Here is a 17,143-nt window from a genome sequence, read left to right as displayed (position 1 = left end):
TTTCTCCACAGGACAGGAGCAGACCGACTCTGTGTCTGCTCCAGTCCCAGGGACCAGGCAGGGGCACCCTGGTTTATTTTTAAGATTAAACTGTGACAATTCCTTTCCAGATTTCTGAGATCCTTGACCAACACATATGCCAATCAGTCATGTTAGCAGTGACTATTCATCCTGCTCCTTTGTGTGAATGACTCTCCACAACCAAGCTCTACCACTCTTCAACTATCATGCTATTTGAGTCCTTTGGGCATTCGTCAGTCTTATCTGCATCCATCTGGTCTTGTATCATTAGAAATTTTTAGATCCTTCAGGAGGATTAACTCCCATTTCATGGTCTTAAAATCTACATCATGTCCTTGATGAAGCACATCCTATTTCCTACTCAACCTTGTCAACAAAAATTTCACCATCTTTTAAAACAGGACCTAGAAAATTTCTGTTTTGAGACAGAAATATTTCTGGCTTGAGGTTCACATAAAGTCTCACTTTTCTTATCTCTTCCTCTGTGCTCATCCCCAAACCTTTTAAGATTATTCTTAACTCTTTAATTTTATAAAAATATGTCATAAACCATATTTGAGCTTCAATTTTGCCAGCCAAAGATGAATAATTATTCATGTAAACTAAACATGACAAACACTCCCCTCACCACCATACAAAAGAAAAAGGAAAAAAAAAACCCTCATAACACCACATGCCATCTGACTTACTTCAAGATTTTGTAGTTCTTTTTAGTTTGTCAAATTCTAAATTTCTTGAAGGAAGGGTGTAGTCTCACCCCTAATGAGGAGGAATAAACTTAGAATCCTAGAGCTCTGTTTTTGTTTTATTTTGTTTCAGTCTCTCTTTACTGGTTGTGTGACTTTGAATAAATTCCTTTATCTTCCCAAGACACTTATTCCACAATTATAAGATTTGTACATTATATCTTCAGGAGACAATTAAGTTGTGAGAAATAGGTTGTATGTGTATTAGGTGATGTAGGTGTGTGCACTTATCACATGATATGGTGCACACAAAACAACAGTATCTTATTCACCACAAGAGCCAAACAGACTGAAATGATCTAATTGTTTGTCTGTGGTTAGATGGGTAAACAAAATGTGATCCACACATACACGGAGTATTTGGAGGTCTGACCATGCTAGAACCATGCTACAATGTAGAAGAACTTTAAAGGCATCATGCTTAGTAAAACAAACTAGATATAGAACACCACATGACTGGTGATTCCATTTATATGAATGAAGTGCCTCGATTAGTCAGAGTCCAAGGACAGAAAATACAAGAGTGATTGACAGCAGCTAGGATAGGTTGGATTACTCATCAGTGGGTACCAAATTTGAGAAGACAGAAGAAACTCAGAGATAAATGGTAGTGATGACTGAGTGCTATGATGTGCTTAATGTCATTTACTATGTGCTTAAATTTCTTATGTCATGTATATTTTAGAACAATAAAATTCTGTGGTCTGAGCCTGATAGCTAGTATTTAGTAAATACTTCAGGGACAAAAATAATTGCGAGTGCTACAAGTGCGAGTAAAACCTACTAGGCATATTATAAATCTGTCCCAAAACCTTAAAACAAGGAAAGACTAAATAATATGCACTGGTGGGATTCAACCTAAGCCTTCATAGTAGAAAACTCCAGAGTCAGCCATGAAACAATGGCTAATAATGTCAGGCATTACCAAAGAAATATCGAAGTCCTGAAGAAGCTTGACTATTAAGTTATGGCAACCCATGGTGTTCTTGTGAGGTACAATTAGTTTCCATGACTGAATCCCCTTGTGGTCTCATTTAAATTGGTCATCACTCTGTTAGTAGTGTGACACTGGTTGAAAAAAAAAAACTTCTAAGGAAGAAACCCTAAGAATAAGATAGACATGTTCCTCATAATATGTCTTATTGTGAAATAACTGTATCAACATTAAATTTTGTTTTAGAAGTGAAGTCTATTTTTGTGCATGTTTGTTAGTCCTGTAAAGCAAATCAATTTATAATTGCTTCTATAATTGTGAACCTGGAGAACTTGTTTTATTTTCCTCACTGAAAATTAAAGTCTAATTTTACATTTAACACTTTTTAGAATACAACAATTGGGATTGTTCCTTATAATGAATGCAAGTTTTGCATATATGCATATATATCTTCCTTTTCATGTATATGTACATATTATATGTGTGTACACATTCATGTCTGTCTGTACCTTTGGTGTGTATACATGTGTGTAGGGTTGGATTGTACCCATGTGAGCATATGAAAGCTAGGTACCAGAGGTAGATGTCTTACTTTATTGTTCTCCACCTTTTATTTAGAGACAGGGATTCTAAATGAGCCTAGAATTTGACTTTTGAGGTAGGCTAGATGGCCAGTGAGCCCTCAAGATTCTCCTTTCTGCACTACCATACTCAGCTTCTTACCTTGGGTACTGGGATCTTGACTAAGGTCTGCATGCTTGCGAATTTTACCCACTGAGCTATCTTCTTATCCCCTGTGTACATTGCTATATATGGTCACAATTTTATGTTGTTTTTTATAGTCACAATTCCATTTGATTTCACATATGCCAGGGGGAATTGAACTCCCTTTAGTTCAGATTGTGGAATATAAAATGGTGTTGATGGTAATACTGATCAGTATGGAAACTCTTTCCATATCATAGTTTTTAGAAAATTTATTTTGATCTAGCATATAAACTGCTTAAGTCAGAAATCTTTGATCATAGAGATCATGGAGATGAAAATTAGAAAAAAATATTTTAAAAGCTGTGTTCTATTTTATTATGAGATTTTTTTTTACATATTATTTTTTCTTCTCTCATTTCTGGTGTGTATGCTTGTATATATGTTTGTTTGTATGGATTTCTGTGCATTCCATGCATATCCGCATATGCTTACATGATGAGCCCAGAGGTCAACACTGAGACATTTCCTCAATTGTTTCCTACCTTGTTTTGTTTTTCAGATAGTATCTCACTATGTAGTCTTGGCTTACCTGATATTTGTTAGGTAGATCAGGTTAACCTCGATCACAGAGATACTCCTGTTTTTACCTCTCACACAAAGGGATTAATTCAATTAACCATCACACCTGGCACCACCTTCCCTCCTCCTCCCTCCTCAAGGTTTCTCACTGAATTGGAGCTCACAGATTTGGCTAAAATGAGTGGTCAAGTAAGCCCGATCTCTGCCTTTCTACTGCTGGAATTACAAGTGTACATCTTGGTGCTTGCCTTTTTACATGTATGCTAGAGATATGAATTCAGTTTTTCTTGCTTGTACAATAAGCACTTTATTGACTGAGCCATCTCCCCAGCCTATTTCATATATTTCTATTATGCTTAAAGTTATTTAGTTTTAGCATTTGTATTTAGAATTAACAATGGAATGTCCAGAGCTTCCATATAGAATTTCATGTGTTTCATCTCATGACTTCCTCTTCCTTAGTATGAAAAAGCTGTCAAGTCAGATATTCTACAATTAATTTAGATGAACTCATTTGTAATTTTTCTGAGAAAGAGCAAGAAGTTTATGGTTTAAGATATTATTATATATAAATATGAACTCATACATGGTTTGGACACTTAAATTAGACAAATTAATGTAAAATACATTTTTTAAAAAGAATATAACAGGAAGAGAGCAAAGGTTGATGAAGTATGAGGAGAATAGATTAGATAACTAGAAGAAAGTCAAGGACAGCACAGATGACCTGATATCTAAGCATAAGGCTTATGAGACAGAGTTCTGGCTTCACTTGTGACCCACCTACAATTCTTCTCAGAGTTTTAGTCAGAATCCTCCTTGCCTGAAGAATGATGAACACTGTACAGAAACGGTAATAACACAACAAAGTGAGAAGTTGTGGCTCTTGAAGGCCTTAGAAGTCAGACATATGACTTTGATACTCTCTTCATTCATTTATTTATTTATAATTATATTTAAATTTATTTATGAATTAAAGTTGAAATCTCAAGGTTCCTGACTGGCATGTCAATATCACTATTTTCCCTGCTGACTACATAAGCTTGTCTTCCTCTTCTTTCTTGAAATGTAAATAAAGAAAATATCCAATAATAATAATAATAATAATAATAAAACAATAAATAAATAAATAAGCAAATCCTTTAAAAAACACAAGGATGAAAATTAGTTACAATGCTGCTTCATTTTATCCATATGATTTTACAAAACTTATATAAAATAAAGATGTATGTGTTGTCATCCAACTGCAAAAAAATTGGCACCCTATGTATTCCCTGAAATTTGAGCTTTACCATTAACCTGAATTTTTGATTGTCAAGCTTACTTTGCTAGTTCCTAGAAATGGAAATTACTTAGTGTCTCCAAAGGTTCTAAAATATGTGCTATATTCCAAAATATAAAAAGGAATATGAGAGAGAGAGAGAGAGAGAGAGAGAGAGAGAGAGAGAGAGAGGGAGAGAGGTCTTCTACTTTCCATTCTTCTTGTCTCCTTAGGGAAACCAAACTACATGATGTAAAGTTACTTAAATAAACACTTAACAAGTTAAAATGGAGAATCTGGAGCTAGTGAGGTGGCTCAATATGTTAAAGACATTGTCTGCCAAGTCTGCTAACCTGAGTTCAGTTCCCAAGTGAAAGAGAATACTGTGCAAGTAGAGGCCAGAGGACAACTTTCACACTGTGTCATGCATACACATGTGTATTCATTCACACACACACACACACACACACACACACACACACACACACACACACATTAAAACAGTAAGCATGTAAATTTAAAAAGTTAAAATGGTTAGGCACGGTGGTGCAGGCCTTTAGTACCAGCATTCAGGAGGCAGAGGCAGGCAGATCTCTATGAGGTTGATGGCAGCCTACTCTACATAGTGAGTTCCAGGACTGCCAGGGCTACACAGAGTTAAAATTATTATAACACGTTAGTATTTAATGATTCTTTTATGAACATTATTTTATTATGTATTTGATTGTGAACATGCATTGATTAGCCCAGTAGCTTCTTACATGAGACTGTTCTCACTTCTGTAGTCATGTACTTTCCTCTGTCCCTGTGAAATGGAAGGACAGGAGTTGAAATGAGATGGGCACTCTTAACAGAAGCAATTTGACATTGGCTGGGCTGATGCATTCACATATTTTGTACTCCGTTTCTGTTTCCAGTAAGTGCTTGCATTATTTCTCATTTATAGCCAGAAGTAATACTTTATTAATTACTCAGAAAAGCTCTATATGCCAACAGCCATGAATTTCGAGAGGAAGAGTCTAGCCAGAGTCAGGTATATAGATTAGAATGGAAGTCAGTATTGCTGTACAGGAATTAATTTCATTTAAAAAAGATAATTCAGAATCGCATACATTACATTACAGACACAAAGCAAGTGAAGACACATTTCCTCCACATCCCAAACATCCAGGCACTTAACCTTGTTTCCTTAAAACTTTAAGTAATTTTTTTTAACACAAAAATTTTTAACAGTATTTTTTTTAACAGAAAAAATACTGGCCTAATGCTATGATAACTTAAAAACATGGTTCTGCATATAAAGACCACTGCATATAAAAAATTATTTCATATGTTAGAAATTATAACTGCATGACTGTAGAGAAGGCTCGGTGGTTAAGAGCACATACTACTTTGGCAGAGGACCCAAATTCAGTTCCCAGCACTCATACCAGACACCCTACAACACCCTGTAACTCCAGTTCCAGAGAGACTCGATGCCTTGAGGCTCTCTAGACATCTTTATTCAAATGCACATTCCCACATGCAAACATACATGCAGAGATATATACATGTGTGTATGTGTATATGAGAAAGATGCTTAAAAAAATTAAAACCCCTAGTAGAAACTTAGCATCATAGCTTAAAATTGGAAAAATGATCCTTAAATGTTTTTTTCTAGCATATGATCATTCATTAACTATTAGAAATTCCTATCATTCTGCCAAACACAGCATCCTCACACTCTCCTCATGTAAGACCTTCACTGTAACTTAACAAATGCTAGTTTAACTATGTTCTATACTTAAGGAGAATGTAAATATTTTGAAGGAAGATTGACTGAAGACTTTTAGTTGAACAGCTCATATATTCAAATGGTTAATTTAGTATTTACTGAAATTGTTGTTTCTAAGTATTTCATCCCTGAGTTTCCTGCTGTATTGGGTAGAATTAAATAATAGAAGGGAACGCATTTCATCACTTTCTTAACAAAATAAGCAATCCAAGCTGGTAAGTGGAGTAAGTAATATGAAAAAGAATAGAACAGAACCAAACAAGAAATTTGTTCTAGGCATCTCTCAGCTACATCTAAATTAGCTCTGTGTTTATCTGCTTTGGTGTTCACATGGATTGCTCTCAACTAATTTCTAATATAAATAGCATGTCTATGAACGTTCAAGTTTTAGAGTGGAGATGAACTTTCATGAATTGGAATTACTGGGTTGTATTTCACTTTAAGACTTAAACTTTCATAGCAAAATTACATTTTATTTAGCAATAAAATCTAAAAAGAACTTCAGATGACCTATGATGATGCCTTTATGTCCTTAACGGTCCCTTACACTTGTGAACTGCTGTCGTGAAACAATCTCCTCATACTCTGTTTGCAGGACTGCCACCACATTCTCTCATAGGTGTCTTCTTTCTTCTAAAGATGCTGTGACTTCATTCCTCCCTACACAAAAAAAGTTCAGTAATAATATAGTGATTCATCTGTTATGCAAAACTTGGCAAAGATGTGGCAGAGAATTTTAAAAGTATGTGCTCCCAGCACTTGGGAGGCAGAGGCAGGTGGATTTCTGAGTTCGAGGCCAGCCTGGTCTACAGTGTGTGTTCCAGGACAGCCAAGACTACACAGAGAAACCCTGTCTCGAAAAAAAAATAAAAAAATAAAAGTATGTGGGTGCAATCCTGGGCCAGTGCATTGACAACTTTCTCTTCAGTGTACACATTCCTGTCTCTAGCCCTCTTGGCTTATGCATTTCAAAAATGCTGTTCATTGGAGGAATGTGGAGGACTTTTGGATTTTGAACTAGAAAAGTGTAAATCTTGTAAGCAGAACTTAATAGACTCTTCTAGTTGATGCTGGTAGGTAGTGGTGCTGATATATTATGGACAATGAAGCCCCAGATTAAGAAATTTTTAGGGGAGCAATATTAGCAACTAGGCTAGAGAAAGAATGAGAATTAACTGGGAATAGAATGGGCTTTTGAAATCTCATAGTCCACCCCAAAGTAACACTCAAACCTCAAAGTAACACTCGTGCCTCAACAAGGCCACACTTCCCAGTCTTTTTCTGTGCTGGCTAGTTTCATGGCAACTTGACACTAAAATCATCAGAGAAGAGGGAGCCTCAATTGAGAAAATGTCTCCATAAGATTGGGCTATAGACAGGCCTGTAGGGCATTTTATTAATTAGTAATAAATGTGGGAGGGCTTAGCCCATTGTGAGTGGTGGTATTCCTGGAGTGGTCATCCTGGGTTCTTGGCTGAGGAAGCCATGAAGAAGAGCAAGCCAGTAAGCAGCACCCCTCCATGGCTACTGCATCAACTCCTGCCTCCAAGTTCTTGCTGTATTTGAGTTCCTGTCCTTATTTCCTTCAATGATGAGTATGATATGGAAGTATAAACCAAATGAACCCTTTCCTCCCCAACTTGCTTTTGGTCATGGTGGTTCATCACAGCAATAGCAACCCTAACTAGGACACTTTACAAACAATACCACCATGACAAAGTCAACACACACTCTGGGACACTACTGCCTTTCACAGGTTATGTGCTTTTCTTTTTTTTAAAAAAAAAAAGATTCTGTGGTGGAATTTATCTCAGTTTGTTGCTTTCCCACTTTTCAGGTAGTAAAATGAGAGTGTTTAACATAAAGCATATACAGAATAACACAGAGACAGAAAACTTATAAAATATAAACTTAATTCAACCAGTGGTATGTTATCAAAAAGCATAAAGTGGTTAATAAGTTGCATAAACACATCTTTGTATAGGGTAGAAAAATAAAGAGGGGCAGATTTTTGAAATAATATTTTGTATTTTTGTAATATTTGTATGTAATTTGTATGTAATTTGTAATATTTGTATGTAAGTCCGTTATTTGTTTTCATTAATAAAATAGATATGATAAGGTCAGACTATTAGATGCTTTCGGTGGGGAAAGTAATGTGTATAAAAATACTTGTTAACATTCTCAGCAAATGATCTAAGATTTGTAGTTTTCATTTTTTTCTTCTCTTGCCTTAAATTGTAACATGCATGAAGGAACTCAATTGTTTCCTTGGAGCTCTGAAGTTTAAAAGTGGAAAAAAACAGCAGGCAAAACATGATCGTGTAAGAATAAAACAGTGGCAGAGCTTGGAGTCCCTGTCAGAGTCCCCAGACCAGTCTTAAGGAAAATAAGAGCTCTTAAAAATTCACCTGTGCTGTTCATCAAAAGACATAAAACATGTGAGAAGCCAATGACGTCTCAGTACAATCTCACTCAGACACTGAAGTGTATGTGTCAGAATGGGTGTTATAAATCTTTCCTCTCTTTTTAATTTTAACTGTTTGCAGTGCTAGAAATCTAACATGGTTTCTCACAGGAAAAACCACCCATCCCATCCCCTTGGATGGTTCTTCTAAATGTCTCTTTGAATGAATGTATAAGTACTTTTGTCTATATTATGCTCAACACCGTACTTCCTGCTGTAGTTTTTTAGTCTCTTGTCTTGGCAAAGGGTAAGTCCTGGGCCTGCATGCAGACAACTGAATGCACTGGTCCCCAGATGTGAAAGAAGTGATTAATTAATCACTTTTGTCATACAAAACACTTTCTACACTCTGGGAAGAGCTGTACCACTGGGTGTCATATGTCACCTAGGCAACTACTAAAAAAAAAAAAAATGCAGAGCTCATTTATTTGCATGTAATTCTTCTTGCTCTTGTTTTAATGTGAATCTATAAGCATCTTAAATTTACTATATATTACATTTTATAGTTTTCAACCCCCAACATATATATCTTTAGCAGTTTCCTCATTTTATATTTTTTCTACCTTTTTTTTTTTGTTCCAAAAAGGAGCTGGCGGATGGACACCACTTGTGTCAAATAAGTATCAGTGGCTGCAGATTGACCTTGGAGAACGAATGGAGGTCACTGCTGTGGCCACCCAGGGGGGATACGGGAGTTCAGACTGGGTGACCAGCTACCTCCTGATGTTCAGTGATGGTGGAAGGAACTGGAAGCAGTATCATCAAGAAGAAAGCATGTCGGTATGTTTGATAATAATAGTGATAATAATTGCTACATGTTACTGCACACTGTCAGCAAAGCAATGTTTTCAGCTGATATGTAACCATTATGTTGGGAGCCAACTCTTAGCCGAAAGCGGCTATCATCTTTACAGCCATCTCAAGCCATATAGCCTGACAAGAGACTTGTTTTCAACAGCCTGCAACAGCTGAGCACACTCTGATAAACATCTTGTTACACTGTTTAGTGCCCCTAGCTGCAAGGTACATGTGGTATCCATGGCTACAAGGCACGTGACGTAGTGCCTTCAGTTGAGCTTGTCCACGAGGCAAGGCAAGTGGTAAAGGGTATAAACACCCAGGACCTTCCTTTCAATAGAGGAGACTTGACCAGACTCTGTCTTGTATCCATCTTTTGTGTCTCTCTCCCCTCCGTCCCCACTCTCTCTCTTGCTAGACCCTGACCTCCCAACCGGAGCAGCAGAACGGGCCATTACAAAGTAGCAGAACGGGCCGTTACAAAGGAATGGGCCGTTACACCATTACACATATTCATGGTGAAAAGTGTGATATTTTGACCCATTTATAAACTATGTAATAACTAAATTAGAATGTTAATCTGAGGAAATGGGGTAAGAGTTCAAAAGCAGAAGATGTAGACATACAAGATGGATGGAAGTTTAAAAATAATATAAGACACATATAATTCCTTTTGTTAACAAAGCCATCATTGGCTCTGTGTTACTTTGCTTTAGTATACTGAATACATTCTTTTCTAGCTTATCATTTAACCTCATTTTTCTAAAAGACACCGAAAATTTAGAATTTAATAAATGAACAATTTATGTATGATAAGTTCAGGCAATGTGCTTCGATCTTGGAGGATGATGTGTTCTTTACTAACTTTCACATTGTATTGAAACTCTATGATCTACGATAATCTATGATCTACTGATCTCAGCAAGATCAGCTAGAATATGCAGAGTAGTGACATTAGGTCTGGTTTGATTCTATGCTGGAGTCTCTTTAAGGACTCACTTTTTAAAAGTTTGTGGATATTTTAAGTGTGTTTAGTTTTTAACAATATGTATATAAAATTGTGTTTGGAAATACTTGAAAGTGTTTTCAGACTCACTTTTCACTGATTGAAGACATTGAAAATGTTGGGAACAATTTCCTCATAAGAATGATGCTGAAAAAGATGAATCTTATAAACTCTGTATAGTGTTTGTAATTTGAATTTTTCTTCCATATCAAAGAAAGTATGAATGACGATAAGATCACAAATGATTCTGTTGTTCAGTTCCACAGTTCAACAGGAAGCTATCTACTCTTCTGCCCAATGACAATATCATTTGCTTTTTTCCTTTGACTCTAGAAGGTTATATGCTGGTGAGGAAATAATGAAAAGGGTAAGGTTCTTATTGTAGAGGCAGCAGGTATAACTCAGTCTCATCCCCTGTAAGAGTGTGTCTCTCATTATTTGAATGATGACCTACACTTCAGATGCACAATCCCTGTGTGTGTATTGGCAGTGTCTCTTGTCCATAAATCTTCACCATGAGTAGAACAGCAGTCCACCTAGCCAGATATGTTGAATTCATAATTTGCAGTACCTCAGATTTGTGACTTTTTATTGGGAAATCGGGGCTTTAAGTAGGTGACCAGTTAAAATGGGGTCAGTAGAATTGGCCCTTACTCATGGTTATTGGTGTCTTCACCATAGGAGTATACTTGGATACACAGAAAGAAAATGGCATAAAGATACATAAGGAAAGTAGTACCTTGTAAACAAGGAAATTGGGTGTGAAGGAGTATCTGAGACAGCAAAGAGCTATTAAGTAAAATAATTCAGGAATATTCTCTGTGTGCCTATGGTGGTTACAGATCAGTAATGCTGATGCAATATGTCCCTTCTACTTATCATTGCTAACTTTTTTCAAAATGAGAAGAAATGATTTTGGCCCTTCTTCTTATAGATGCATAAATAATACATTGCCTATAGAAGTTTCTTCTACCTGGACATTCATTTTAATTATGAGTAGATAAAACTAAAAGTTTACTTGAAGAGATTATTTTGATACCTAAAATGTTGACACCGTTCATTTAAAAATTACCTTTTTAAAAAAATTACCTTATTTCCTAATATATATTCAGACTATGGCTACATCACCTGCCTTAAATTGTTATATTAACTTTCTTCCTCAGGATGTAATTGTCTCTTCTAAGAACCTGATTTTTTACTCATATGTGAAAGACACATTAAAATTTTATTATACAGCCTTATAAGTTTCTTGGGTTTTCTTATTCTATTTTTAGCAAATTTTTATTTTCTTTTATTTTGATGGTATGAGTCAACCATTAGCCACAGTAATATTTTCCATTACTAAAAATTTGCAGTTCCTTACCTGGAACCCCAATCCCATTAATTTAATTTAATCTAGATAATCCCTAAATGTGTGGCCAGAGGCTTGTTTCCTGGGTGTTTCTAGATATGACAAATTAACAATCAATAGTAACTATCACAAACAACATTTTTTTTCAGTAGTAATACAAGTAATAGTACTAGCCTAGTGAAACAAATGTTCAGGATCAAGGAGGAAAAGGTATTTAAAACCCCAGGCTACCATGGCTAGTGACATATCTTAGGATCATGATGAGAGTATTCAATAACATCCTATAAACCAAAGTACCAGGTTAGAAATACAGACATGTTGACATGCCATCTTCTCTTATGTCTATGTTCACTTGTTCTGTGAAAACTTTTTAAAATCCTATAAGAAAATAGATAATCTTTTCTTCCATTTTGAAACTTGCTACAGGCTGTAATTGGGTATAATGGGGCAATTATCTAGTCCTGACACAGGTTCAGGAGTCTTCTCTTCATATCTACTTCACTTCTGTTTGGATGTTAATTAGACAAAACAATTATCATGTTAGTAAATTATTTCTTTCCACACCTTCACCATACCAAACCTGTCAATCCTAGGTTTCTTCTTCTCAGTAAATATCCCAGCATGCACCAGCCACAGACTCTTAGAGTAGTCAATATTCATTCCTTTCTACTTACATTCTACCTGTCAGGATATCCTTTCTACTTATCACCATTCAGCAGATCCTGACAGACACATCTCCAAAGGCCATGTGGAATTTGACAGCCTTTCATCACATCTCCACCATAGCCCAGCAACCTACCCTTACCTGGAGTACTGCAATGGCTACAATAATTTGTACACAATACATAAAGATGTAAACTATAACAACAGAAACAAAAGGTGGAAGTGAGGGAGTAAAAATGATAAAGTTTATTATATGACTAAAATCAAGTCACTGTCATCCTCAAAGTCCACTTAAAAGTGAAGAAGCCTTCTATAAGTCTTCTAGTGGCCACAAAGTAGAACTGTACAGTAGATATGCAAAGGATAAAACGTAATAAATCAAAACTGAGTACTAGAGAAGAGATTCTCATCACGAAGAGATCAGCAACGAAAAGAGCAAAAGATCTAGAGAACAAACAGAAAGCCATTAAAATTACCACAGTAAATCCTTACCTATCAGTAATTACCTTAAATGTAAATATATTAAGTTATGTAATCAAAAGACAATGACCGGTTGAATAGATCTATAAAACTAAATACATGAATAACAACAACAAAACAATATGCTACCTATAGATGTTGTATAGCAATTTTCTAAAAGATTAAAACCTTCTATTTTAGAGAGAAGCTAAAGTTTAAGACTCAGTTTATTAGAAAAGAGATGTTCTAAGTGGGAGGAGAAAATATTCCATCCTTCAGAGATGCTCCATAACTCAGGAAGTAAACAACTAAAAGATTTCAGGAAGTCCCTGAAACTGACCAGATATGGTAGAATTCTCCCTCACCAAGCCTATATAAGCTATAAAGACTGCTGAGCTGACAAATGTGAAGGTAGGTTGGTGTCCCCATCCCAAAGGGGAAGGTAAATCCATAGAAAGACCAACAGTGTCAACGAACCTGGACCTTTGGGAGCTCCCAGAGACTAAGCCACAAACCAACAAGTATATGTAGGATGGTCCAAGGCCCTGCCACATATTTAGCAAAGGACTGCTTTCTCTGGCCTCTTTGGGAGAGGATGCTCCTAATTCTGTAGAGACTTGATGCCCCAGGGAGGGGAGATATCTGAGGAGGGACCCTCTCAGAGAGGAAGGGGAGGGGGAATGAGGGGAAAGATTCTGCAAGGAGATATGGGATGGGGGAACAATTGTCATGTAAATAAATAAAAAAATAAATTAAAATTAATTATTTTTTAAAAGATTGCTTAAAAAAAACTTGTAAAAAGCCAGGCAGTGAGGCAGTGGTGGCACCGCCTTTAGTCCCAGCACTTGGGAAGCAGAGGCAGGCAGATTTCTGAGTTCTAGGCCAGCCTGATCTACAGAGTGAGTTCCAGGACAGCCAGGGCTATACAGAGAAACCCTGTCTCAAACAAAAAACAAAAAAACAAAACAAACAAACAAACAAACAAAAAAAGACAGTAAGAAAGACAGCTCAGAGATGCTCTGAGGAAAGCTGAGCTGCCTAGACAAGGCACAGATCAACTGAGCTATCTAAAAAGGACTCTACAATCTGTTGAGGTGTATTATGCAGTGGTCTGTCGCTCTCATTCAGACCTGCAGAAAGGAGTGACACCACGCGGAGTTCTTCTCAAAGCAGTTTATTCAGGAACCTTAACAATGTCCAAAAGCCCCCAAGGCCTCTCCCTGTCTGCCCTTAAATCCCTGTGCCTGTACCACTCAGATCCTGCCACGCAGGCGTTCTCATTGGTCCAAGGTGTTGCTTGTTAGATGGCCTGATAATGCATAGCAGCGAGTCTGCGCAGTATAGCCTGGGGACATGGCTGTTCAAGGGTGTGTAAGGAAGTCAGGTGCTAGTCATAAGACTTGGCAACCGTCCCAGGAGCCATCTTGGAATGGTCACCACACCCGCTCCTCATAGTGGTCTCCAGGTTTCCAGTTTCTGTGAGCTGTCACTCCTCCTGGGGTGAGTTTTGGTGATATAGCTTTGGGTCATTCTGCTCCTCCTGTGAGTGAACCAAATAAATGTCATTGGTTCAGTAAATTGGACTTGGAAGTTTTCTCACTTTGGTCTAGCTTTTCTTCCCTATCTGGAGTGAGTACATATTTGTTCATATTTTCTCAGGAATAGTGTTATACAGCAAAGAGACTCACTTTGCCGTTAACTAAACAAATTAAAAGTGAAAAGATAGAAGAAAGATATTTCATGCAAGTGAGAAACAACTGAGAGTAGACTTAACTGTATTTATATTAGAGAAAATACACTTGAGGTAAAAAAACAATTACAAGACAAAGAACAGCATTATTGTATGATAAAGAGAAAATTTATCAAGAGTTTACAAAATATGATCAAGACATAAAGCACTTAATGCTAATAAATCAAAGGGAAGGGCAATGAGACTCTAATAAATATTATGAGGCTCTTAATACCCCACTCTCAGCAACAGATATCTCATCCAGATAAATAAACAATGGAGAAAATCAAACATAAATCACATTTTTATTCGAGTGGATAGGGCTATTATATAAAGAACATTCTGGGTTACAGCAGCAAAACATACAGTGTCACATAAACACAAAGAACACTCTCTTAAAATGGATCATATGTGTCACTGTGTAAAATAAAACAGTAAATTTAAGAAGTATGAAATCCTATCAAATATCTTTCTTGAAATCAACACACTTGAAAATCAGTGCATCCCTTAACAACCAAATGTCAAAAAAGTGTAAAGCGAAATTAAGTGTCTAGAAAGATAAAAACTGGCACACGACATGCTTAAATGTATGAATGGCATGCAGGTAAAGCAACTCTGAGAACGATGTTGAGAGAAGAAATATCTCAAAAGAGGATCATTTCATGCAACATAAAAGCATTTCTTGTAGATACTAGATATACCAATAAAAGTATCAGCAGAATAGAAAAACATATGCTGATGTACCAAGCACAAATGATATATTTAAAAAAAAAAGTAAAAGGAGCTAGCCAATAAATAATGTTGAGATAACTAGACAGCCATCTAGAAAAAAAAAAAAACCTCATGCTGGATGCTTCTCACATTATATCAAAATGCATTTCGTGTAGTTAAACATTCTAAAGTAAAATGTCCTTAGAAACAGCACTTGATGATCTGGGAAGAATATTTACATATGTCAGATTGCACTGGGTAAGTGTACACAAAATACAAAACCCAGATCACAATGAGGTTGGTAATAAATTAGATTGGTTGAAACAAATGCCACCAGAATATAGCAATTGAGAAAGCAGAATTCTGAAATGTTTGACAGTTAATTTCCAGACCTATCATGCACCTTTTGTTCACTGATAGACAAAGATGAAAAATAATGTGAAAAGGAGAAAATTTCTGCTGGATCCACACGAAGAAGGCTGCTCATAAATGTATGAAATGATATTCTACCCTGCTGACAAACTGAAGAAAATAAATGAAAGCAACAGTGATATACTGCTCCACCAATTAAACTGGAACACACTAAAACACTTCCAGGTGCTCTGTTACTAAGGACAGAACTTTAAGCTATCCCAGTATAAAATTATTTTCCCTGACTCTTATAATTAGGTATTGTTTAAAGTATTTTACAAGAAAATAGAATGTTCATTCACCTGTGATTCACCTATGACATCATGGGTACTATTACTTAGCATAAGGTTCAAGTTTAAAAAAACTGATTTAAAGAAAAATTGCAAAATGTAAGTATGGCATCAGTATTTCTAGAGTGCATGGAGAAACCAGACATGGTTCTTCTGTGCTTTCTTCACATTTTTTTCTATTTAAATCCTTACGAAAAATTTAAGAGGCAGACACCAGTATTCTGCCCAGATAATAACAAGAAAAGCAAAAAATGCACAAAATAAAATTTAGAAACAAACAAGTGTTTCTATTTGCCTCAGTTACACAATGAGTTGGTGTCTGAGGGACTCTGGCACAGGTGATCAGAATCTAGACCAGGTGTTTCCAAGTTCTTAACATCCTATCCAGAAAATTGAATTAAGGGCTCACTAAGATTTGCAAAAGGAGAAAGCTGGCTTCATTTGAACTGAAATGGTAGAGCTGATCAGAGAGCAATACTATGTCAAAACTGACAGCAGGCCTCAGAGAAGGGTGGGGGCAAGCAAAAGGGCTCTGGGGCATAGCCTGGGATACACACATACTTTTTTTAGACACAGGATTCCACTCTTTATCCTTGGTTGCCCTAGAACTCATTACATAGACCAGGGTAGGTTTGAACTCACAGAGATCCATCTGTTCTACGTTAACGGCATATAACAGGAATGGCCTAACACATTTTCTTTCTTGTATTAAAATAGTATTCCTTCTGGTGATATGTACATGTAATCCTAGCACTCCAGAAAATGAGGAAGAAAGCTTAAGAATTAGAGGCCAGCCTGGGCTACATAATGAGACCCTGTCTCAGAAAAAATTATATTTTATAAATGTCCTTATGCAGTAAATGTTGGGTGCAGAAGAATAGCATCCTTTGGGAAACATTCTAGTGATAAGCCATCACTTCTGAAGCTGTGATGTGAAAATAAAAGGTAGAGCCTAGAGACATCACCTTTGGGCTTCAGAAATTCATCCATCAATCAGGAACAATGTAAAAAGAAATTAGTTTTGTCCTGCAATCTAAAACTAAAAATATGTTTGTGATTTGAACTCTACCTCTTATTTTGTATTACTTAATGTCTTTATTAGTCATTCAATTCAGATGGCTTGTCTTTCTTTCAGAGCCCAGAACATTCTAAAACACAAATGTCATTCTTTTTAAGAGAGAAAGAAAAGAATCACTTGAGCAGTGGAAAGAGATCCCCAGGGAGCTATTGTACTC

The 17,143-nt window shown here is 36.3% G+C and overlaps 1 protein-coding gene across 2 annotated transcripts in view; it reads left to right on the top strand.

Moving 5' to 3' along the window:
- Positions 1 to 17,143, top strand: part of LOC114632647 (contactin-associated protein-like 3) — a 161,352-nt gene that overhangs the window by 29,510 nt on the left and 114,699 nt on the right. The window contains exon 3 of one of the 2 annotated variants that reach the window (XM_028781239.1): positions 9,077 to 9,270. In XM_028781239.1, coding sequence (XP_028637072.1) covers positions 9,077 to 9,270 — 194 coding nt within the window. Of the gene's footprint in view, positions 1 to 9,076; positions 9,271 to 17,143 lie in introns of those variants that run through there. The other variant, XM_028781240.1, reaches the window with a different exon arrangement.

This window comes from Grammomys surdaster, unplaced genomic scaffold, assembly GCF_004785775.1.
Source record: "Grammomys surdaster isolate TR1022 unplaced genomic scaffold, NIH_TR_1.0 375, whole genome shotgun sequence".
In the NCBI taxonomy this organism is placed as follows: domain Eukaryota; kingdom Metazoa; phylum Chordata; class Mammalia; order Rodentia; family Muridae; genus Grammomys; species Grammomys surdaster.
The sequence above is the reverse complement of the archived record's forward strand: the minus strand, read 5'-3'. Positions and strand labels throughout refer to the sequence as shown.